This window comes from Hydra viridissima, unplaced genomic scaffold (genome assembly GCF_058129835.1).
Source record: "Hydra viridissima isolate aposymbiotic clone 2 unplaced genomic scaffold, HvirCarnegie_v1 scaffold_1, whole genome shotgun sequence".
Taxonomy (NCBI): Eukaryota; Metazoa; Cnidaria; class Hydrozoa; order Anthoathecata; family Hydridae; genus Hydra; species Hydra viridissima.
The window spans coordinates 7,750,882-7,776,680 of NW_028324300.1; the positions used below are offsets into that span (position 1 = coordinate 7,750,882).

The window sequence follows — 25,799 nt, forward strand, 5'->3', positions numbered from 1 at the left end:
AACTAAATACTTAATGTTAGTCTTTTATGTCCATTTTGCAGTTCATACAAATATAGTTTAGACCAGCATGTGAATCACATTTTGTATGAGACCATTGGTTGCAACAAGTGTTAAACTGGAACCAGCTTTCTTCAGATAGACTTTCAGAATAAGTTTTCCAACATACATGACAACTATAATCATGCTCTATAATTGTTTTTAAATCTTCTTTTTTCTTAGTTTTTTCATGTTTTTTTTTGTTTTTTTTTTTTAACTTTTTTAAATATAGAATCTAACAGAGTCTCTTTATTACCACGATCTGCAAGGATTGACAGGTAGAAATATTTTTTTTGTTTCTCAACTTTTTTAAGTTAGTGTTTTAACATGTTTCTTTATGTTTTAATTTTGTTTTCTTCTGTTAGAATAGCAGTTTTTCTTTTTCTTCGTCCAGAGAAATTTATCTTTCTTGGAACTGTCTTTGAATCACAGTTTCTAAAGAGAATGATTCAGGAGTTTTAAAAATAAGTAACGTCGTCTCTTTATCAATACTATTTTTGACAGATTGACCTGAAGATAATGTTAAATGTGCTTCAGAATAAGCTCCGTTTGATACCACACAGACTGGTTTCTGGTTCTGTACAGTCTGTGACAAATGGTGGTAAGAAATCATTATCAGAAAAGATGTTTGGATTGTACTGGTAAATACCAGTTTTTTGGAAACCTTTTGTAAATGTTAGTACAAGTCATAGCTAATTGCAATGAATCTGAGACAAAATGTATTAATGGTTAATCATAAATTGATATGGCTTTTCCAGGGTTGTTCCTCAGCCATTCATTTTGTGCACTTGATAACTACTTTTTAAAAGGTACAAATACTGATACGTCTTGTGGCTATTGCTTACGGCTGCAGTGTGCAGGGAAAGGCAACATGATTATTCCATTATCCTTAAAAGTCAAAAGGCGCTGCGATAAATATTTAGACAATTGTAGATGCTACAAAGCTCAAAGTGTTTACTTATAATATATCAAAGAACTTATGGAAGCAAAATTATAAAGTTAGCTTAAAGCATCAAGGAGAAACAGCATATACAACTAATGGGTCAAAATTTAGCCCAAAACAGCCCCCTTTTGGAGCCCATAACTCTGCAAAAAAATAATGTTAAAAAAATATACTGCTTCAATGAATTCATCATATATGTTATTACAACTGTAAAAAATTTTAATGCATCATAACAAGGGGTTCCCAAGTTATTTATCGCACTGTACTAAAAAATGTCATTCTGAGAAATCAGCAATTTAAGACAATTAACAATGAAAAAAGCAAGTTGAAAAATCAAATAAGCTCTCATTTTATTTCTAAAGATTTGTAATCACTCCTCAATGTTTTAGCAGTAGTAAACTAAGTTTTCCATGAGTTTTATTTAACTTTTTAAGTCCCATACAGAAGTTAATATCCTTGTTTAGAAAAATAGAAAAATTTTAGATTAAGAAAAAAGTATTTTTAAAAAGCAAAAATTATGATAACTAAATTTAAATTTTTAAATCAAATAGCTATATCAATTGGGCAATTGAAATAAACTAAAACCACTAAAAACTTCCAGACCCATAAACTATTCCTTCTCTTTCTTCATCTTGATCTCTATAACCTTTTCATTTTGCCCTAATTTGTTTCCGACGTTGCTTTACTTCATCAGTAGATTTTTTTGCTATATTTTTAATTTTTTGACAATCTCTTTAATTGCAAAATGTAATACAGTTTTTACCAGGATTAATACCAAGCTCTAAATAAACATTTAGAATACCAGCTAACCCTTCATTGAAATTAATAACAGCAGATGCTATCTCCAAATCAGTTTGCCCCACATAAACATCTTTTGGACACTGTTTCCAAATTATTGCATTTAAGGCTTCATTATTGTTTTGAGTTTTTCCATGAAGGCACCTTTGTAACAAATTTTCATCAGATAAATCAATAAATATTGGTTTAATTATATCCCTAATAACAGTAGGCAGTCCTAGTTTTTCTTTATAAACATTTGTTTTATTAAATTTGTCAGCGTGGTATTTCTACCAAGTATTATTAGTTCAGGGACACATTGCATGTCTTTCATCAGAAGATGATGCCTCAGAGCAATGAAATAATACAGCACCAATAGCCTTTTTTAGTTCATAAACAGACTTCCCACAGCATTGACGAATCGCAATTCCAAAATAATTTTGTAATTTTTATTAATTTTTTTTTTCTGTAAGACGACCAACGCCCCCTAATCTTTTACCATCACTTAACAAGCTTTTATTAGTTGCTTTTAACTTTCTTAGTCTTGCTCCAACTCTTTTTTGAATATGACATACACATTCAAGTTTGGTTATTTCTTTTCCATTATATGGATTCTGTTTTTGAATGTTTAAAAATGCTTTAGAGTCACCGTCTCCAAGATAATTTATATATCTTAATTTTCTTTCTAAAACAGAAGCATTAAAACATGCAACAAGTCCTGCTGCTTCCATAGATCCAGCAGATCCAATATGATTAAGTCAATTTTATGTTTTTGCATAAACTCTACATATTCATCAGAGTTACACTTATCCTCCCAGAGTTCACAAGCTTTACACTTTTTTGTGCAAACACGATAGTGAAGGCATTTTCCTGTATCAACTGCAATAACAGTTACTATACCAATTAAAAAGTTATGTCCTCGTTTCTGCCATGTACCATTACAAGAAGCAGTAATATCTGAAATCCCAGTATCATCTCTTACTGAAAACTCAAGAACTGCATTGATCATTGATTGAGTTGCAATATATTTATATGATGGCAAGATTTTATTTTGAACATCATTAAATTTTACTTTAAACTTTTTTACTGGTATAGAACTTTGTATTCCATAAACACTCAGTGCAACTCAATAGCAACAAAGAACTTAAACCTTTTTTATTTTTATAATCTATATTTATGTTGATATAATTTCTCTCACAATCAGGGCATGTTCCAACTAAGGTAAGAATTTATGCAATGTCAAGATCAATTAAAATGTAGCTAGACTCATTTGTATTACATTGAGGCTGTGGACTAGCTTCATTATTGCCAATAACATTACTGGTTGATGTTGTAAAGTTAGGTAAAATGCTTAAAGTACTTCTCTCAATTAATGGCAATTCTTTACTCACAAAAGTATTTTCATTTTGGGAAAAATTTGGCAAACTTGATTTTCTAGTGCTTTTTCTTTTTTTAAACACTCTGGAGGCACCAATTTCTTTTCTCCTCGAAGCATCAGTTTTCATTTTGAACAATTAGAAATAATATATCTATTTTAATCTAAATTAAATAATTTGAAAAACAATAATAAATTATTATACTCAGGCTATATTCAACACCAATAACTGAAACACATTTGCTTTTAAGTCACTCTACAAATATGACAAGAAATAAAGTGGTATCAGCATATATAAAATGCTGATTTTATAATTTTTAAGGAAAAACAAGAAGCCAAATATTACTTAGTATTTTCTAAAAACTTTCCATAGAAAATGCTTTCTTAAGGCAGTTCAATAAGAATTAATAACATGTTTAATTTGTTGCTATGCCGTTGCTAAGGAGCAATACTTCATAGTACCTTTTTTAAAATGAAAAATAGAAAGCTTCATACAGATTTTATTGGAAAATAAATAATTCTATCATTTTCAGCATGAATGAAAATCCCAAGAAAAGTTATTTCCAAAAAATGAAAAATTTTTATACTTTTGACCATACTTCCACCTAAAGTTGCTTGTGGTTTCCTAATAGATAATTTATGATTTCTTTTTAAAAATCTATTTATCCATTCTTTACCAACCATTTTTATTTTCAGTCCAAGATTCTCGTATTTTGATTTTGTATTGAACAGCAAACTCGTGGACAAGACAATGTTCATCTTTAGGAGTATACCCATAAAGATTTTTTCTTGCTCTTGGGGAAAAATTAACTTAGGTTTTGAATAACCCATATGGATGGGCACCAGAGTTTAGTTTTAAAATGTATCTTGTTAATGTCATTCTCTTATTATTGAATTTTTTACTAGCTGCACTTACACTTTTTTCTCCAAAATAGACGTTGCTGTATCACTAAGCTGCTGACTTGTAAAAGCACCGTTTGAAGTTTTTACGTCGCTTATGACTTGTTAGAACTTTCAATCATTTCTTCTTTACTTTTCAATATTACTTTAGTATAAATGAATTTAATATTCTATAATAAACTTTGAAAGGTAACACCAGGTCACGATTCTGAGAGTCTGGTTTCATTTGGAATTTTGATGTTTCTAGGTCAGTTTTGTGCAATGTTAACACAACGCGTTGCCACTTTATAGTGTTACTTATGTGCTAAATGATTTTAATAGTTTTCCAGTACTTTCTACACGTCCTATTTTCACCCCGTAACTTTAAGTAAATATTTTAAGGGGATTTCTTTTTTTTATTAACAAAAGTTACTTATTAATTTGAACTGAACTTTAAGTATTCAGAATTTACAGAACCTGCGGATAACCAAGTTATGCTTTTATAACTTGGTATTAACAAGTTTTTTAGCCATTTTAATGACGGACTCCTTGATCAACAAAACACTTTCCCAAAACATTTTAAAGAACAAATTTAAAAAAGGAATAGTTTTCTATTTATAAAAGGTTCCGTTATATTATTCAAATTTTTTCTTCAAAGTACTCCCAAATTTCGCTATCATACCCTTCGTACACGTGATCTAATAAGACGTTGCGGCGGTGCTCACAATATCTATGAATGTAAAAAATATTTATGTAAAAAAAAATCTATAAATTTAGAAAATATCCATGAATGTAAAAAATGAAATTGTATACTAGTAGGTTTTATTTTTAAAAAAGAATTTTCCAAGAGAGATGCACAACTCAATGGGATTTTTTTGTGGCTACCTGTATTTATCTTGAACCTTTTGTTTGATAGCTTGTACAGCGGTTATTTCGTCAGAATTTATATCCCTTTCTAGATATTCAGAAAGATGTTCGGTAGCCATCTCTAAATCTTTTTGATTTTCCTTAGAAAAAAAACTCAATTGCAAATTTAGAATATAAACTTTAAAGAATATAAACTTATAATATAAAAACAAGTTCTTAATTTTTACAAACATAACATCCTACCTCAAATATAATAGAGTGGTTATTCTTTTTAAGATAAAATGCGAAGACATATGTGTATTTCAAAGTATTTCTACACATACATAAAATGTCAACAGCTTTTTTCAAAAATTGAACCTAAAATAAAATGGAAGACTTAATATTTAAATCAAAACTAAAATCGGCTGTTTATTTTAAAACATTAAAAACATTGACAAGACAATGACACAAAAAAAAATACTTCAATCCAGGACATGTTCAGCTGCTGCATTTTCTCCATTTGATCTTTCACTTGATTGTAAAGCTTTTGTTCAAATTTTGAAGACTGTAAATGATTCATATATCGGTTACAGTAAAATAAATATCGCTCTAGTGCTGCGCGAGATTTTGCTTGCGCGTCTCTAGCAGCCTGAGCATCTTTCTCGTCATACCGGTTGCAATTGTACCTACAAAAACCTTATAGCTGAAGGCAACTGAAAAACAGATAAAAATTAAAGGAACGAAAAAAGTAACTTAAACGACAAAAAGAATTCGTAAGAACGACAAAAAGAATTCGTAAGTTTTAACTTCGTTTAGGATTTCATCAGCAAAACAAATAAATACCCTAATTAAAATAAAAACCCTAATTAAAAACACCTTTAGGCATACCAGCTTGATCCGTGTGATTGCCATGGTCCAAGACACACCCAACAGAAATCTGCCTAAAATGATATAACGAGAAAAATAAACAAGAAATCAAGAATTTATAAGGAACATAAAAACGTGCGCTAATTTACAAACTAAGAAGACAACTTACTTGAAGCAGCTATATTAATTTCAACAAAATATACTAGAAACTACATACTTTACAAGCTGTGTTACGGCAAACCATATGATTACACCCACCATTTTTTTCTATAGTCACGTGGCATTTCGGGCATTCCTAAAATTAGCCATTACAATGGAGAGATAAATTCAACTTTTGATTGTTTTGAGAGGGAAATAAGCATTTTCTGCTAAAATAATTCGGTGATTATTTTAGCAGAAAACATATTACTTGTAAAGTATTATTTGATCTAGGTGTTTTTTTTCATCAATAACATAAATCTTTTATCAACTTCTTTGTGGAAAGAAGCTGGGTGTCTGGGGTACTTAATTGCAAAGTTTAAAGTAGTCACCCAGCAAAGCAAGACAACAGATTCCCTGATAATTTTTCATCATACATCCAGTGGAGGCACTCCCTATGCTCATCACTCACAGTTCCTAAATTGTCTGCAAAAATGTGAATGCAGGAATTTACTTTAAGAGGGAACTCAGATTTTGGTTCCATGTAAAAGCAAAAAAAAAAAAAAAAAAAATTGTATTCAACACTTTCTGACATTAATGTTAACTATCTACTTATTGATTAGTCAGTTAAAGAATTAACTTTTGCTAAATCATTACTTGATTAAGTCATTTAAAAGTAAATTTAACGTTGGGTTTATAATAAATAAAGATTAGTTGCAATGCCATTTGAAATCAGAAAATGACAGATGAGCAGTTTCAAACTTTTGCAGCCAATCAATATTTTATACTAACAGAAGTTCATTATCTTCCTTAAAACTTTTGATCCACTCAATTCAGCAAATAAAAATTTGTTTCTGATATCATCTAGCAGTGGGATCTTCTTCTTGTTGAATTAAATTTGTCTTCTCTGTCAATGTTATGATAATGTACAATTGAGCAATTAAATTTGAGTGGTTTGTTTGTTTAAAACTGCACAACAATGGTTTTTTAAAATAAAGTTTATTAATCTGCTTTCTTTACACATCTTGTTTTGAAAACATTTCCAAATAAGTTAAATAAAAATATAAAAGCATAAGGAACCATTTTTAATAGAAAATTAAGTCTGTCGCAAAAATTATTATCTGAATATGAATAATGATTAGACTTACTTAATACTGTACTTATTTTCATACCTGATTGATTTGTTAACAGACTCATAATTTGATTGTAAAAAGTAATTTAACTTTGCAACTTCACAGTTTGTTTGAATTTATATCTTTATCTTATAAGAATACACATAATGATTAGAGGCTCAAAGCCCTTACAAAACAAAGTAATGAAAATTGTTTCAGACAAGTTAAATTTACTTTAATTCAATTTAAATTGGAATTTAAATATGGTTTCTTTGAACTTTACTTTGCTAATCTTCTGTCCTTGGCTTTAATCCAATTTTTTACCAGGCTAATTTACCATGCAGAAGGGGAAGCAGGACTTTTAATTAGATTAACAAGCTCGGTATTGTTTTTTACACCTGGAGCAAGATTTCTAAGCAGCCACTCTCATATGAGGAAATAATTTTACTGAATTGATGCAGATTTCTATTGTATGCAAAATAGCTAAATGTAGTATGAAAAGAAAATTTTTTTTTTCCCCCCAGGGGGAACAAGTTCACTGGTCTTTTCGCTCTTTATTTCTATTTAATTTGTGATTTCATTTGAAACAAATTTGTAAAACTTTACCTTTGTATTTGCATGTATCCAATTTGATGTTTCACTGTCATCATCACATTTCTTAAGCCATTTACGAAGCCACTGTGTAACAAAACAAGAGAAACAAAAAACACTAAAAATCATAGAATTAAATAACTGCCAGTGGTTTATGACTTCTTATTAAATTAGTGTACTAAATGCTAAATGTAAGAAAAGTTTTATAACCAGAAATGAGTAATATTTTATATATTTTCTGATTCAGCATACTGACATTTAATAAAAATAACACATAAACCAATGATTAAATTGTTTTAATTTTCAAACAAAGTTTTTGTAGATAATTATAAAATTTATCTTTTAAAACTTCAGTTATAAGATTTCACACACACAAAAAAAAAACATTTTCTTTTGAAGAATTTATTGTGACAGGAATTTTGAGTAGGGGAGACCAGGGCTAGTTGGCTACAGGGGTAAGTTGACACACTGTGTTTAACTTTGGAATTTTCTACCAGAAATTTCCAAAACTCACATGGAACCTTCCCACTTAACTAATTCATCTTTCAGTGTAGTATCAGGGCTATATTACCTCTTCATATTCATAGATTTTTTTTGGCATATCATCATTATAGATTTCTAGTTGTATAGAATTAATCTGGTATATAGACTTTTATTTCTTAAGCATTTTTTACAAAAGTAGAAAATATCCTTATATAACATAATTTATACTCACATAACATCGAACAGGTTCATGAACTGGTTGAATGCAACCAAAACTAAAAAGAAAATTTTTAGTAGTTCTTAATCTTAAGATGAAAGCATAAAATGTAAACTAATGTGAACTAAGGATTATCTTAATAATAAGAAAGTATGTACCCTAAACTTAGTAAAACGTTTAACATAATTATCAAGTAATAAATAACTATTAACATAAAACTCACCAAAAAGTGTAACCACATAAACATGTTACAGGTTTTGCATCATTATATAATGCTTTTATTGCATTAGTGCAGTCTGGAGCAGGACACCATTTCATGAGGCGATTACTCTAAAATAATAAAATATACGTTTTGAATTTACTATTAGTATAAGAGAAAAAAAAAAGAAAAAAAAGAAATAAAACACGGAATTTCTTTTACCTGAACAAAACTATCAGCAATTAGTTTATGGTACTTTGATCTAATCCCTGGGTCCAGCAGCACCTTTCTAAAAAATAATGATAAACAGTACAAATGTTATAAATAGATAAATGTCTTGCTGCTAACTTGAAACTTGTTAATGTTAAACACTGATTTACAACTATGGCAATTATTGCAAAGAATTTTATTTCAATTGCCATGAAATCAATAGAGAAACTAGTTCTTCAATTCCAAATATTTTATGTTATTTATTTTTTTATTTCTTCATCTTGCTAATTTAATATGAACAAATATTTTAGTAAAAGAGATGTCATTTTTAATGTTTTCTCAAATTTCAGAGTAATTGAAAAAAACAATTGCTCAAACAATATCGTAACCATGAACAATGGAGAGTTTTCACCTTTCCCCTCAGGAAATTGGGATCATATTTACAATGGTAAAATTCAACTTAACTGGGATGAAAATTTGTTTATGTCATTGCAATAACCAATTTATTTGAGTAAGTGAAGTCCTCTGCTTAAACAAACAAATTGGAAATTACATTTGATCACCAAATTCAATCCAAAATTAAGATAAAAAACTAATACTTTGAGATATTAACTTATTATGTTAATATTATGCAATATTCTTTTCGTATATTATTATTATAAATACAATATCTTAATATTATTGAAATAATATTAAGATATTATAAATATTATAGATATTATAGATACTAGGCAATATTTTATCTTGGATTGTACATCAGGGCCTTATTAATAAAGCAGGATCATGCTACAAAGTTAAAGTAAGCAAATGTTTCTTGCTCATTACCATAACAACCATAAAATAATTGAAAAACAACAACTGAGACTGCAGCAATTCATTAAAATGTTAAAAACAATAGTAGTAGTACTGAGACTGCAGCAATTCATTAAAATGTTAAAACTTATAAAGATAATATTGACTTACAAAACAAAGTTTTCATCAACTAGTATATCACATTCTGTAGCTGGACAAAATATATTCTGACTATTATTTTCATCACGTATCTTTGCTATTAAGTAATCATTCCAACACTTTTGACAAAAGTAATGACCACATTCTAACCCTGTAAATGTCTAAAGGAAATTAAACAGAGCATGTTACATACAGAATATAATGTTTATATACAAATGAAAAAGTAGTTTAAACTTTAAAAAAAAAACTATTTTGCTGACATAAAACATTTGGAATATTCAGGCTTTGTTTCTTAAATAATACTTTTAGGTGGTAATATCAGTAAGCTAGACCTACTTCATTAGGCAATGTGCATAGACATATTCCACAATCAACTTTTATTAGTGAACGCCCACTGCTTCTAGTGTTCTTAAATAGAAATTTTTGTTTTGTGAAATTACATAAAAGAACATTTTTTCCAGCTTTAGATAAAATTAATTTAATAACAAAAAAACTACTGCATAACACTTAAACCACTACTGCATAACACTTTGAATTATACAAATAAAGTTAACACATAGCAAAAATATATAAATTAAACAAAAGATTTGTGAAATTTTTCTTAAGAAAAGCTCAATTACTTCTACAATTGTTCTAAAGAATTACAACAAACCTTAATCCTAGAACAAGATGGCTGAATTCTATGAGGACTGATAACATGAGCTTCTTTAAAAAGACGATCTTGATCACCACTGTAGTACCTTAACCATAAGTTAAAACCTTTTTGGATTTCTTCATAGAAATATAAAAAGAATAGCATATAGACATGTTAAAATAAAACTAACCTTTCTAAAAGTTTTTCTTTGTCCCATTTAAAATGCGTAAGCAAGATTCTTGCAATAGATCTGGGAATCTGTTTTATTTAAAATAAAATTATAATAAAGCACAAAAAAAAAATCTAGGTATTCCTTACATTCTCCTAACATATAAATTACTGTAGATTGATCTTAGCAATAACATTTATACTCATGAAACAAGTGACACCATATAATTAACGTTTAAATAAAACAAAATGACTCTAGCTAATAGGAGAATATAAAATGCTATAGATATCTTAACTTAATGAGAACTTGAATATTTATTAAATAAGAAAATAAGATCTCTGATATGGAATCATCAGCCAAATATAGTAATTTATATAAATATAATATATTAATAGTATCTTGTGGCATTCTGGAGCATTTCAATCAAAAAAGTTAATTTTTTATTGCATGGATTGATAACTGTGTTTTGAATACTTTGGTGCTACATTATAGTTACATAATTGTTTGTTAAGCACTAAAAGAACTTTATTTAAATTTATTGACATTTTTCTAGAATAAATGCTAACTTACTTGAAAAAAAAATCAAGAAAAGTTAATTTACTTGAGACTTTACGGTTACATTTTCAAGTAAAATGTAATTAACTATGAAAAAATGAAATTAAATTTAAAATAAGTTTTTTAGCACTTGATAAGTTATGTAGAGCTAAAGTATTTAAACCTCTGTCATCAATGGATACAACTCCACAGTTTAGATTTTAATGCATCAGAAGGCTGATATATACATACATACATACATACATACATACATACATACATACATACATACATACATACATACATACATACATACATACATACATACATACATACATATATACATACATACACACATACATTTCATTCTTCTGAATAATTTATTTTGGAAAAATCTTATTAAATTTAAATAAAGTTCTTTTAGTGCTTAGCAATGACAAAATTATAATATATATATATATAATTATATATATTAATTATATATATATTAATTTTATATATATATATATATATATATATATATATATATATATATATATATATATATATATATATATATATATATATATATATATATATATATGAGAGAGAGCCAGTTTTTTAACTCTACACGTAATGAAATTGATTTAATGTGTGAAAAATATGCAAGAAATCATCTCTGCACAATAAACTTATCATTTTAAACTCTAATTTATTTTTATTTACCTTTGCTTAAAGAGATGATTCTATTATTATGCATAATATATAACCTTCATTTTAAAACAATTTTAAGGGTTTCCCAGTTTATAACATATACCCTGTGATATTAGGGTAAATGTTAATCAACTTGTAATACTGTATATTATAATTTGAAAAAAATCAGAAACAGTTTATTCTAAAATTATTTCATTTCTCTCAGTATGGTTGTCAGACTTTGTATTAAACATAGCTACATATGAGTTGTTCCATTTTTGGCTTCAGAGAATGTAAATGTTAGTTTTCTAAGGAACAAAAACTGTAGTTTTCCTGTTTCCTTCTAGAAAAGAACTAAATTTTTAATTCTAACTCTTATAAAATAATTATAACTTATGACTTTACAATATTTAAAAATAATATAAAGAATTTTATTGAAGTATTTTATGTAAAACTATAGAATGTTTGTTAACTGGAATGATCACTCTCAGACAGCTTAAAAAAGAACAGTCCAATAACAGCATTTAAACTTTCATCAGTGATGAACCAGATTAAAAATTTACCTCAAATACTGAGTTTACTTCATCGATATTTTTTTTCATTGAAACTACAATTGACTCAGGTGTTAAACTATCATATGAGAAATCATCTTTGTCTTTCATATAACGTTTTGCAGAGGGCTCGCCCGCTGCTTCCACATCACAAGAAATGTCAAACTCTTCTTGATCATCCTCAGGATCTGACAATTCATCTTCATCATAGATCATATCATCGTCGTCAGAATCCATGACAGTTTTTAAAAAAAGTAAAAGGAAGCTAGGTACTCAAGGAATAATGGAAGCATTTATTCGCCACTTTAATATAAAGTGTTTCTGCATGTTTTGATCTCAAAATAATTTTGCGTTTTAAGCAAAAACACGCTTGGGTTCTAAATTTGACGTCAAAAAAAATAACAATAATAACAACAAAATTAGTTTTCAAAATTCATTGGCTGTTCTAATAAATACTTGGTTTCACTGACACAAACTAATTAATCTTAGGCCTTTGGTTTTTTCTTTAATAATGAATTACAAAGAATAAAAATACAAAAAGTTTTTACATCGTCTTAAAATAATCTTTATAGTATATCGTACGCCCGTCGAAAATCTCTTTAGGCTAACGCCTTAATAGTAAATCAAGTAACCGTATCTTCAAAATGTTTATGAATTAGTATCTCAGCATATCTATACCAAGTACTTATCTCCCTTACAGACTCCTCTTCCCTTTCATGATATTAGAAAAATATGTCCTACTCCAAAAATATTTACCTTTTCATGGAATTTCTCCTCTTTCACAATAGTTTAGGGAGGGATAGGGCGCAGGGCACCCACTAAGAATTAGGTTAGAAATTCTTTCGTACTTTCATGAAACAATCCTCGAAATAAACACAATCACCCTACAAATATAATTTCTATTACTATCAATAACAACTCTCCTTTTATTAAGCACGGAATGGGTCCCATCCTTGTAGAAGCTACCTCGCTGCGCCTTGAAAAGTTTACGAATTTCGGCTTCGAGTTGGCAATCATCATCGAAGCTCTTTTTTGATATGTGAAATTACAGGGCACAGTAAATGTGATAGTCGCGTGGAGCGATACCTGGAGAATATGGTGTTTGGAACAAAATCTCCCACCCAATCTCTATAAACTTAAGACATGTCTTTTCATGTATCTTCATGATATTTCGTAAGACATTTTTTCTACAGCTTTTATAATTATTTTCTTTATTTTATTTGAAACTTTCTTAGCCTTTCCTAAGCTTTTGAAATATCACGAAATACTTGAATTATAAAATTTCACAAATACTTTGGCTTTTAACTATGCCTTTGCTTATAAAATTTGATTAAATTGCAAGGTTTAATTAAATTTGCACGAAAGCTTTTTTTAAAAAAATTTGAATTTTAGGGTGGAATGCAAGAACCGAACTTGAGTCAAGTTCGACTTGAAATCTCAAGTTCGACTTTGTCAAGTCAGACTTGAAAAATTGACTTGAGCGAATGCGTAAACGAGACTTGAAAATTTCAATTTCGTGCTTGAGAAAGTCGAACTTGAAAAATAGTCGAGGCGTTGAATTTAGGGCGTTTATCGGAAAATGCACTTCGCAACCAATAGCGGTAATGGATTTTTTTTACGGGAAAAACCTTTTACTGAAACAAATTCCGTGTAATGATATTTGTGTAATATACGATTAAATAAAAAGTTAATAACAGTAAAAAAAAAAAGTTCTTGCTATGTATTTTTTATCAGAAAAACAAATTCATCTTGGCACTTTCAGTTCCAAATCCTAAGTTGTTGGTAAACAACGGTTGGTCATATGTACCACTTAAGTGATCAAGACAATTTCTCTTGATTTCTCCATTTTAACAGATTCCATTTGAATTAAAATACATGGAAATGTTCTAGAAAATGCAGAATCTTATTTTGACGCTTTTTGGGGATGATACTATAATACAATGTATTTTTATTTATCTTTTTACTAATACTTTAATGAAAATAATGTTTTTTTTTAAAAAATACTGAGAAAATTACTTTAAACAAAATTAGTTTTCTCAATACTAATACTACATAATACTATGTGTGTGTGTGTGTGTATATATATATATATATATATATATATATATATATATATATATATATATATATATATATATATATATATATATATATATATATATATATATGAACTGCTAACTGCAGCAAGGAAACAAGTCCAAAAAATTCAAAAATGACTTTTTAAAAGAAATCAGTTTTGAAAAGGTAGACACACTATTTACTGCTAAAAGGGATAAACCTGCTATAATTTTTATAGGCATGGCACCAGTTTGAATTTTGCGTTTACCGCAGAAAGGAAACACGTCCGGGACTTGTTCCTTTTCTGCGGTAAATATTAGTAACATAAAATAATAACATTTTGCTTGTGACATACAAATTTCTTTGTTAATAATGAGTTATTCAGATGAAGATGACAATTCTTTAAAGAGAAGAAAGAAAGGAGTTGTTAATTTCGAAAGATATAAAAGGAATGAAATTAAGAAGGCTAAAGTGGCAGGAAAAGAACATATAAACATGGTTGGAAAAACAATACCTGCCAAGAAACCAGCATCTAATGTTTGCAGGTAAACTGTTATCGATTTATTTGTATTAATTGTTATAATATTTCAGTAATATTCATCTAGAAAGTTTTTTTAAATACTGTTATCTTTCGTGTCTTTTGCATAAGATAAATTGGCTGAAGGAAATGCACAACATTTGTAGGTTTCTGGCTGCTGTGTTTGATTATGTGTCATAACATTTTGCATTTATGATATTTGAACAAAGCTAGGTTACATTAAAACTACATAAAGTACTACTAGTAGTAGTCTAATTTTCTGATTAATTAGGAAATGCCTAGGGTTTTTGGTAGAAACCTAGCTTATGTGTTTTCAAACATAGATATTAAAACGTAGATAGACCTAACCTTTTCATTTTTATTTCAGTTGCAAGAAAAACTGTTTGAAGAGTTACATGGCGGATGACTTGGTGGCAATATTTACCAAGCTACATGATATGGAAACTAAAACACAACAAGACGTCTACTTGCAGTCACTAATGGAGGTTTCCCCAGTTAACCGTCCAAGATCTAGACCAGGTTCTTCTTCTACAAAACCTAAATCTGTTGTAGTGAAGTACCATATTATGCACAATGGGGTTTGTACTAAGATATGTAAAAATGGATTTATGAAATCATACAGATGTACTTCCAAACAGTGTTACAGACTCTCACATCTGTTACAGCTAAGCAAAACTCCAATAGATAAAAGAGGTAGAAATGTTTCTGGTAATGCCATTCCTGGCACTGTAATCACTTGTTTGAGAGCTCATATTGAACAATATCCTAGAGAAACTGAACACTATACTGGAAGAGATAAAGAATACTTACCAGCTAATTTAAATGTAAAAACTATGTATGAGATGTTTATAAACAAACATGAATATTTCCTTTTAGCTACACTTGGCAGTGAGAAAAGGCTGTCATATAAATTTTTCTGGCATTATTTCAAAGAAAATTACTCATTACGTTTTGGTCAACCTGCAAAAGACGCATGTATTGCTTGTGAGGAACTTAAGTTGAAAATAAAAAGTCCTTTTCTTAATGACAATTAAAAAAGACATGCAATAGCAGAGCTTATGGTCCACAATAGGAGGGCTAAAAAGTTTTACAACAAAATAAAAGATACTACAGAGAAATGCATAAAAGACGCTAAACAAGTTGGATTATGTATAGATTACATGTCTAATGTTACATTACCATGCATACCAGTACAAGATACTTATTATTTCAGGAAACTCATAGTAAACGTTTTTGGAATTCACGACATTGCTTCCCGAAAAATGTCTGTTTTTATTTATCATGAAGGCGAAGGAGGTAAAGGTTCAAACGAAGTATGCTCTATGCTTATGTGGTATGTAAAAAACAAAATTTCAGATGAAGTTAAAACTTTACACCTTTTTGGTGACAACTGTGCTGGTCAAAACAAGAACCACACCCTTGTTAGACTTATGATGGCTCTTTGTGAAATTAAGAGATTTGATAAAATAAATTTGGTGTTTCCTGTTAGGGGACATTCTTTTATGCCTAATGACCGTGATTTTGGAATTATAAGGAGAAAACTAAAAAAAGTAGAGAGATATTATGAAACTGATGAAGTAATTAATCTGATTAACAGTTCTTCAAACATTCCTGGAAAGTTTAATGTGAAAAAAATGTCATTTGAAGATTTTATTGACTACGGTGCCTGGTGGCCCATGTTTTACAAGAGAACATGCTTAAGCAATGACTCTTATGGAAAAAAGGTACTAAAATCTAACAAAATAACATTTTCAATCTCAAAATATCGTGAGATGTCAGTTTCTTCTGATGAACCTGCGGAAATTGAATGCAGTATGCATATTGCTGGATTGATAAGTGACATTTTTCGCTTACGAAACACTATAGGAGACTTTGAACTACCAACTAATAAAGCTTATTCAGCTGTATTATCCATCAAACACTTAAAAATTGTAGATATAAAGAAAACTTTGGTTTATATTCCGGTTGAAAAGCTCTGATTTTGGAATGAAATAACGTTATGGCCTGTAACTACTGTGCCCATTCAAGAAGATCAACCAACTGAATAAAAAACGTTCTTAAGTTGTAGTGTGCATTTTATTATGATAATAAAACAATAAAATAGCATTATTTAATTAGTGCAGCCTAAATAAATCACTTTTTAAGATTTTAGTAGTTTATTTTTTATTTTTAAACCTCGTTTACTGCAAAAAGGGATCATGTCCATGTTTGAAAATGTGTCCTACACTCATAACAAAATACATTAAAAAAATTATATATATATCTTTCAAACCCCTACTAACTGTTGAATAACTAGGAAAAAATTGAAAACCCAAAGTTTAAAAATAAAGGGTCGAAACAGTTTTTTGTCTTTCCTGTAAAATTAGGATTTGTGGACTTGTTGCTATTCTGCGGTTAGCGATTCATATATATATATATATATATATATATATATATATATATATATATATATATATATATATATATATATACCTACACATATATATACCATTTACATATGTAAGTATACCATTTACATATGTAAGTCAATAGAGATATAATATGGAGACAGGTCTTCTGAAATTATTGGGCCACTTATAGAAACAGAAAAGAAAACTTTTAAAAACCATTGATAGCATCTTGCTCATTAACACATGAAAAAGAATAAAGTTTAACGTTAAAAATCTCTTAATAAAAAAAAATACAAAAAAGCAATATAATGAAATTCATGATCTTGATAAAGAACTAATGCAAAAACAAATAGAAATAGATGATATAAAAAAAACTCTCTCCAGAAAAAGCAACAATACAAACAAAACTTTGTGAAAATTTTCACAGTTAAAATTTTCACAAAGTTTTAAAAAAGCAACACAACAGAATTATTCTATGTGAGGATTATTTTTTTCTAACAATATCAGATCCAAATTGTTTTTGGAATGTTTGAATTTATCACTTTATTTTTTATTGAAATTGTTTTTTTCATATATAATACTATTTTGAAATATAAAATGTAATTCTTTTGAGATAATATGTATTATAAATATTTGAAAATAATGTTTTTGTTATTAGACCCTTTATCCATTATCAGACACAATTTTTTTTTTTAAAAAATAAGTCTGAAATTTGACTTTTGCTTTGTTTCTGCAAAAATATCTTTAGTGAATGCTTTAGCACCACATTCTTCATTGCTATTTTGTATTTCATTGCCTCCACAATAATCATTTTGTAGAAGGGCAATGTTGTGAACCGCAAAACAGGATATTATTATAGCTATGGAATTTTGCAGTTTTGTTCCTAAGGGAATGTTAAGGCAAGGGATTGTTTTTTTTTGATATACCAAAACAATATTCAACAACAACATTCAACATGTGTGTACTTCTCAAGCTGTAATTGTATCTGATTTCATTTTCATTTTTGGGTTAGAAAAAGTTGTCATTAAATATTGTTTATAAGGATAGCCAGAATCACCTGAAACATGAACATGTTGGCGAGCTTCTAAAACTTCTTTAATAGCTGAGTTAGCAAAAACAAATGAATCCTGAACAATTCCAGGCCATTGAACACAAGCAGATAAAATTTCATTTGAAGCACCTGCAATGACCTGGCAATTCAAAAAAAAATCCCTTTTTGTTTCGATAAATTTCTGCGCTTTCTCCACAAGGAATTATTATAGGAAGGTGTGTTCATTAATTGCTTCTATACATTCTGTGAATCATTGAATTTGGTAAAATCTAAATAATGGTTGATAAATATAAATATTTTCTTTATCTAAGAAAAGTTTGAAGTTTGTATGAAATAGCAAAATGCAAATATCCATGAAAACTTATAATCACTTTTGCTGAATTATCAAAGAATCAGCTTCTGTTGGGAACTTTATGTACTGATATTTTTTGTTAGCTATTTGAATTGAAATGTTCTAAACCACTGGACAAACACTTGAGTTTCAGCTCTTCCAAATCTCCTATTATTCCCTAAAAGAGTTTATTTATTGTTATAATCATTTGTCAATATGCCCAAGTAACTACTTTTGCTTGTTAAAAACTCATTTTCATACTTGCAAAGGTTGTAATAAGTTATATAGTAATAGTAAAGTTTTGTTACGCATCAGCAAAATGATAATGGCGGTCTGTTTTTTTTTTTCAAGTTTGGTTTCAAGATTGGTCTGGAGCAGACTTGAAAAAATGACTTGAAAATTCAAAAATTCTCGTTTTTCAAGTCTGACTTCAGTTCAAGTTCGCTTCTTGCATTCCGTTCAAGTCAGACTTGAGATTTGAAGTCTGACTTGAAATTTCAAGTCGGTTTCTTGCATTCGGAAGGAATTTTTGCTCTCTCAAGTCTGGTTTGAAGTCAGACTTGAAAACGGTCTATTTTTAGCGGTTTTCAAGTCTGACTTGAGTTGAAGTTCGCTTTGTTCATTCGCTCAAGTCGCGCTTAGGGTGGAATGCAAGAACCGAACTTCAAATTTGAAGTCGAACTTCAAACCTAAAGTGCGACTTGAGCGAATGCACAAAGCGAACTTCAACTCAAGTCAGACTTGAAAACCGCTAAAAATAGACCTTTTTCAAGTCTGACTTCAAACCAGACTTGAGAGAGCAAAAATTCCTTCCGAATGCAAGAACCCAACTTGAAATTTCAAGTCAGACTTCAAATCTCAAGTCTGACTTGAACGGAATGCAAGAAGCGAACTTGAACTGAAGTCAGACTTGAAAAACGAGAATTTTTGAATTTTCAAGTCATTTTTTCAAGTCTGCTCCAGACCAATCTTGAAACCAAACTTGAAAAAAAAAAAACAGACCGCCATTATCATTTTGCTGATGCGTAACAAAACTTTACTATTACTATATAACTTATTACAACCTTTGCAAGTATGAAAATGAGTTTTTAACAAGCAAAAGTAGTTACTTGGGCATATTCACCTAATTAATTTAGAAGGTTACATTGTGAAAGTATATTTTTAAATGAATTCATTACAGAAAACTGAATATTAACATTGCGAAAACGTGTGTCTTTTAAAACATCCTGTAACTCGTATGTAATGATTCAACATGTCATATTTTGATGCCATTAGAAATGTTTATTAGCTTTTTGAAATGTCGAACATCCTAGCATTATAAAAGGCTGTTGATTAAGGCACATTTTTGTGATGCAGTATAAAAGTAAATTCCATTTAGTAATAAATAGTTGCAGTTATACAAAGAGGTGATACGTGTAAAAGGAGTAAAAGAGAGTTCATGAGAAGTAGTTACAATTACATGAAGTATTAAAAAAACTTTTTTTTAAATGTTCAAAAATGAATCGGTATGAGCTGAATTTTAGAAGAAGAAGAAGAAAAAATAAGCCAAGTCACATACCAAGGTTTATTATTGACAGAGCTAATCCTTTAGAAGTTTACCACGGTATAGAATTTAAAAGGTGCTACAGATTTTCCAATAAAAACCTTTTTAATATTAGCTAATGACATTATTAACAACAATGTTAACAATCGAGGGTGCCCTCTTTCAACTGTACAACAACTGGCTATTGCATTTCAGTTTTATGCTACTGGTTCATTCCAAGTGAGTAGATATTCAAGAAATGGTATCAGAAAATGGCACCTTCTTATTGTAGATTTTACATTACGTTTTTAAATAACAACATTTTATACCAACAAATGATTATAACAATAAATAAACTCTTTTAGAGAATAATAGGAGATTTGGAAGAGCTGAAACTCAACTGCTTGTCCAGTGGTTTAGAACATTTCAATTCAAATGGCTAACAAAAGATATCAGTACATAAAGTTTCCAACAGAAGCTGATTTTTTGATAATTTAGCAAAAGTGCTTATAAGTTTTCATGGATATCTGATTTTGCTATTTCATACAAACTTCAAACTTTTCTTAGATAAAGAAAATATTTATATTTATCAACCATTATTTAGATTTTACCAAATTCAAGGATTCCCAGGATGTATAGAAGCAATTAATGAACACATATTCCTATAATAATTCCTTGTGGAGAAAGTGCAGAAATTTATCGAAACAAAAAGGGATTTTTTTTTTGAATTGCCAGGTCATTGCAGGTGCTTCATATGAAATTTTATCTGCTTGTGTTCAATGGCCTGGAATTGTTCAGGATTCATTTGTTTTTGCTAACTCAGCTATTAAAGAAGTTTTAGAAGCTCGCCAACATGTTCATGTTTCAGGTGATTCTGGCTATCCTTATAAACAATATTTAATGACAACTTTTTCTAACCCAAAAATGAAAATGAAATCAGATACAATTACAACATGAGAAGTACACCCATGTTGAATGTTGTTGTTGAATATTTTTTTGGTATATCAAAAAAAAACAATACCCTTGTCTTAACATTCCCTTAGGAACAAAACTGCAAAATTCCATAGCTATAATAATACCCTGTTTTGTGCTTCACAACATTGCCCTTCTACAAAATGGTTATTGTGGAGGCAATGAAATACAAAATAGCAATGAAGAATGTGGTGCTAAAGCATTCACTAAAGATATTTTTGCAGAAACAAAGCAAAAGTCAAATTTCAGACTTATTTTTTTAAAAAAAAATTTGTGTCTGATAATGGATAAAGGGTCTAATAACAAAAACATTATTTTCAAATATTTATACTACATATTATTTCAAAAGAATTACATTTTATATTTCAAAATAGTATTATATATGAAAAAAACAATTTCAATAAAAAATAAAGTGATAAATTCAAACATTCCAAAAACAATTTGGATCTGATATTGTTAGAAAAAAATAATCCTCACATAGAATAATTCTGTTGTGTTGCTTTTTTAAAACTTTGTGAAAATTTTAACTGTGAAAATTTTCACAAAGTTTTGTTTGTATTGTTGCTTTTTCTGGAGAGAGTTTTTTTTATATCATCTATTTCTATTTGTTTTTGCATTAGTTCTTTATCAAGATCATGAATTTCATTATATTGCTTTTTTGTATTTTTTTTTATTAAGAGATTTTTGTTTAACGTTAAACTTTGTTCTTTTTCATGTGTTAATGAGCAAGATGCTATCAATGGTTTTTAAAAGTTTTCTTTTCTGTTTCTATAAGTGGCCCAATAATTTCAGAAGACCTGTCTCCATATGTGATCTCTATTGACTTACATATGTAAATGGTATACTTACATATGTTAATGGTATATATATGTGTAGGTATATATATATATATATATACACACACACACACACACACATAGTATTATGTAGTATTAGTATTGAGAAAACTAATTTTGTTTAAAGTAACTTTCTCAGTATTTTTTTAAAAAAAACCATTATTTTCATTAAAGTATTAGTAAAAAGATAAATAAAAATACATTGTAGTATAGTATCATCCCCAAAAAGCGTCAAAATAAGATTCTGCATTTTCTAGAACATTTCCATGTATTTTAATTCAAATGGAATCTGTTAAAATGAAGAAATCAAGAGAAATTGTCTTGATCACTTAAGTGGTACATATGACCAACCGTTGTTTACCAACAACTTAGGATTTGGAACTGAAAGTGCCAAGATGAATTTGTTTTTCTGATGAAAAATACATAGCAAGAACTTTTTTTTTTTTTACTGTTATTAACTTTTTATTTAATCGTATACTATACAAATATCATTACACGGAATTTGTTTCAGTAAAAGGTTTTTCCCGTAAAAAAAATCCATTACCGCTATTGGTTGCGAAGTGCATTTTCCGATAAACGCCCTAAATTCAACGCATCGACTATTTTTCAAGTTCGACTTTCTCAAGCACGAACTTGAAATTTTCAAGTCTCGTTTACGCATTCGCTCAAGTCAATTTTTCAAGTCTGACTTGACAAAGTCGAACTTGAGATTTCAAGTCGAACTTGACTCAAGTTCGGTTCTTGCATTCCACCCTTAAGGTTTGAAGTTCGACTTCAAATTTGAAGTTCGGTTCTTGCATTCCACCCCAAATATTCTCGTTTTTCAAGTCTGACTTCAGTTCAAGTTCGCTTCTTGCATTCCGTTTAAGTCAGACTTGAGATTTGAAGTCTAACTTGAAATTTCAAGTCGGGTTCTTGCATTCGGAAGGAATTTTTGCTCTCTCAAGTCTGGTTTGAAGTCAGACTTGAAAAAGGTCTATTTTTAGCGGTTTTCAAGTCTGACTTGAGTTGAAGTTCGCTTTGTGCATTCGCTCAAGTCGCACTTAGGGTGGAATGCAAGAACCGAACTTGAGTCAAGTTCGACTTGAAATCTCAAGTTCGACTTTGTCAAGTCAGACTTGAAAAATTGACTTGAGCGAATGCGTAAACGAGACTTGAAAATTTCAAGTTCGTGCTTGAGAAAGTCGAACTTGAAAAATAGTCGAGGCGTTGAATTTAGGGCGTTTATCGGAAAATGCACTTCGCAACCAATAGCGGTAATGGATTTTTTTTACGGGAAAAACCTTTTACTGAAACAAATTCCGTGTAATGATATTTGTATAATATAAGATTAAATAAAAAGTTTATAACAGTAAAAAAAAAAAAAAGTTCTTGCTATGTATTTCTCATCAGAAAAATAAATTCATCTTGGCACTTTCAGTTCCAAATCCTAAGTTGTTGGTAAACAACGGTTGGTCATATGTACCACTTAAGTGATCAAGACAATTTCTCTTGATTTCTCCATTTTAACAGATTCCATTTGAATTAAAATACATGGAAATGTTCTAGAAAATGCAGAATCTTATTTTGACGCTTTTTGGGGATGATACTATACTACAATGTATTTTTATTTATCTTTTTACTAATACTTTAATGAAAATAATGTTTTTTTTTTTAAAAATACTGAGAAAATTACTTTAAACAAAATTAGTTTTCTCAATACTAATACTAGATAATACTATGTGTGTGTATATATATATATATATATATATATATATATATATATATATATATATATATATATATATATATATATACCATTTACATATGTAAGTATACCATTTACATATGTAAGTATACCATTTACATATGTAAGTATACCATTTACATATGTAAGTCAATAGAGATCACATATGGAGACAGGTCTTCTGAAATTATTGGGCCACTTATAGAAACAGAAAAGAAAACTTTTAAAAACCATTGATAGCATCTTGCTCATTAACACATGAAAAAGAACAAAGTTTAACGTTAAACAAAAATCTCTTAATAAAAAAAAATACAAAAAAGCAATATAATGAAATTCATGATCTTGATAAAGAACTAATGCAAAAACAAATAGAAATAGATGATATAAAAAAAAAACTCTCTCCAGAAAAAGCAACAATACAAACAAAACTTTGTGAAAATTTTCACAGTTAAAATTTTCACAAAGTTTTAAAAAAGCAACACAACAGAATTATTCTATGTGAGGATTATTTTTTTCTAACAATATCAGATCCAAATTGTTTTTGGAATGTTTTAATTTATCACTTTATTTTTTATTGAAATTGTTTTTTTCATATATAATACTATTTTGAAATATAAAATGTAATTCTTTTGAAATAATATGTAGTATAAATATTTGAAAATAATGTTTTTGTTATTACACCCTTTATCCATTATCAGACACAATTTTTTTTTTTAAAAAATAAGTCTGAAATTTGACTTTTGCTTTGTTTCTGCAAAAATATCTTTAGTGAATGCTTTAGCACCACATTCTTCATTGCTATTTTGTATTTCTTTGCCTCCACAATAATCATTTTGTAGAAGGGCAATGTTGTGAAGCACAAAACAGGATATTATTATAGCTATGGAATTTTGCAGTTTTGTTCCTAAGGGAATGTTAAGACAAGGGTATTGTTTTTTTTTGATATACCAAAACAATATTCAACAACAACATTCAACATGTGTGTACTTCTCAAGTTGTAATTTTATCTGATTTCATTTTCATTTTTGGGTTAGAAAAAGGTGTCATTAAATATTGTTTATAAGGATAGCCAGAATCACCTGAAACATGAACATGTTGGCGAGCTTCTAAAACTTCTTTAATAGCTGAGTTAGCAAAAACAAATGAATCCTGAACAATTCCAGGCCATTGAACACAAGCAGATAAAGTTTCATTTGAAGCACCTGCAATGACCTGGCAATTCAAAAAAAAATCCTTTTTTGTTTTGGTAAAACAAGGGATTTTTTGAATTTGGTAAAATCTAAATAATGGTTGATAAATATAAATATTTTCTTTATCTAAGAAAAGTTTGAAGTTTGTATGAAATAGCAAAATCAGATATCCATGAAAACTTATAATCACTTTTGCTGAATTATCAAAGAATCAGCTGTTGGAAACTTTATGTACTGATATCTTTTGTTAGCCATTTGAATTGAAATGTTCTAAACCACTGGACAAACAGTTGAGTTTCAGCTCTTCCAAATCTCCTGTTATTCTCTAAGAGAGTTTATTTATTGTTACTTAAGTATATTATCATTTGTTGGTATAAAATGTTGTTATTTAAAAACGTAATGTAAAATCTACAATAAGAAGGTGCCATTTTCTGATACCATTTCTTGAATATCTACTCACTTGGAATGAACCAGTAGCATAAAACCGAAATGCAATAGCCAGTTGTTGTACAGTTGAAAGAGGGCACCCTCGATTGTTAACATTGTTGTTAATAATGTCATTAGCTAATATTAAAAAGGTTTTTATTGGAAAATCTGTAGCACCTTTTAAATTCTATACCGTGGTAAACTTCTAAAGGATTAGCTCTGTCAATAATAAACCTTGGTATGTGACTTGGCTTATTTTTTCTTCTTCTTCTTCTAAAATTCAGCTCATACCGATTCATTTTTGAACATTTAAAAAAAAGTTTTTTTTAATACTTCATATTAATACTTCATATTTTTTTTTAACTACTTCTTCTCGTGAATTCTCTTTTACTCCTTTTACATGTATCACTTCTTTGTATAACTGCAACTGTTTATTACTAAATGGAATTTACTTTTATACTGTATCACAAAAACGTGCCTTAATCAACAGCTTTTATAATGGTAGGAAGTTCGACATTTCAAAAAGCTAATAAACATTTCTAATGGCATCAAAATATGACATGTTGGATCATTAC

General features: G+C 28.8%; 2 protein-coding genes and 1 pseudogene across 6 annotated transcripts; 1 reads left to right on the plus strand and 2 right to left on the minus strand.

Annotated features, from left to right (window-relative positions):
- Positions 1-409: 409 nt before the first annotated feature.
- Positions 410-3,409, minus strand: LOC145186863 (uncharacterized; annotated as a pseudogene). The gene has a single exon (XR_016449284.1). The product of XR_016449284.1 is annotated as an uncharacterized LOC145186863 (transcript).
- A 1,192-nt stretch (positions 3,410-4,601) lies between these two features.
- Positions 4,602-13,163, minus strand: LOC145187556 (E3 ubiquitin-protein ligase arih1-like). 4 transcript variants are annotated; one of them, XM_090076857.1, is made up of 16 exons: positions 12,941-13,163; positions 12,197-12,561; positions 10,449-10,516; positions 10,277-10,364; positions 9,961-10,032; positions 9,637-9,785; positions 8,686-8,752; positions 8,488-8,594; positions 8,280-8,322; positions 7,580-7,651; positions 5,941-6,018; positions 5,745-5,797; positions 5,338-5,542; positions 5,121-5,234; positions 4,896-5,017; positions 4,602-4,740 (listed from the first exon to the last, which is right to left on the minus strand). In XM_090076857.1, the coding sequence occupies exons 2-16, from the start codon at positions 12,419-12,421 to the stop codon at positions 4,650-4,652; spliced, it is 1,554 nt and encodes a 517-aa protein (XP_089932983.1). In that variant the 5' UTR covers positions 12,422-12,561; positions 12,941-13,163; the 3' UTR covers positions 4,602-4,649. The 4 variants fall into 4 exon arrangements, 2 of the variants coding, with proteins under 2 accessions (XP_089932983.1, XP_089932982.1); XR_016449285.1 differs by lacking the exon at positions 12,941-13,163 and having other exon boundaries at positions 5,733-5,797; positions 12,197-12,570; XR_016449286.1 differs by lacking the exon at positions 12,941-13,163 and having other exon boundaries at positions 5,941-6,338; positions 6,654-7,651; positions 12,197-12,558.
- A 1,278-nt stretch (positions 13,164-14,441) lies between these two features.
- LOC149893174 (uncharacterized) lies at positions 14,442-16,922 on the plus strand. The gene is made up of 2 exons (XM_090076862.1): positions 14,442-14,787; positions 15,148-16,922. Exons 1-2 carry the CDS (start codon positions 14,615-14,617, stop codon positions 15,812-15,814), a joined length of 840 nt encoding a protein of 279 aa, XP_089932988.1. The 5' UTR covers positions 14,442-14,614; the 3' UTR covers positions 15,815-16,922.
- Positions 16,923-25,799: the final 8,877 nt, after the last annotated feature.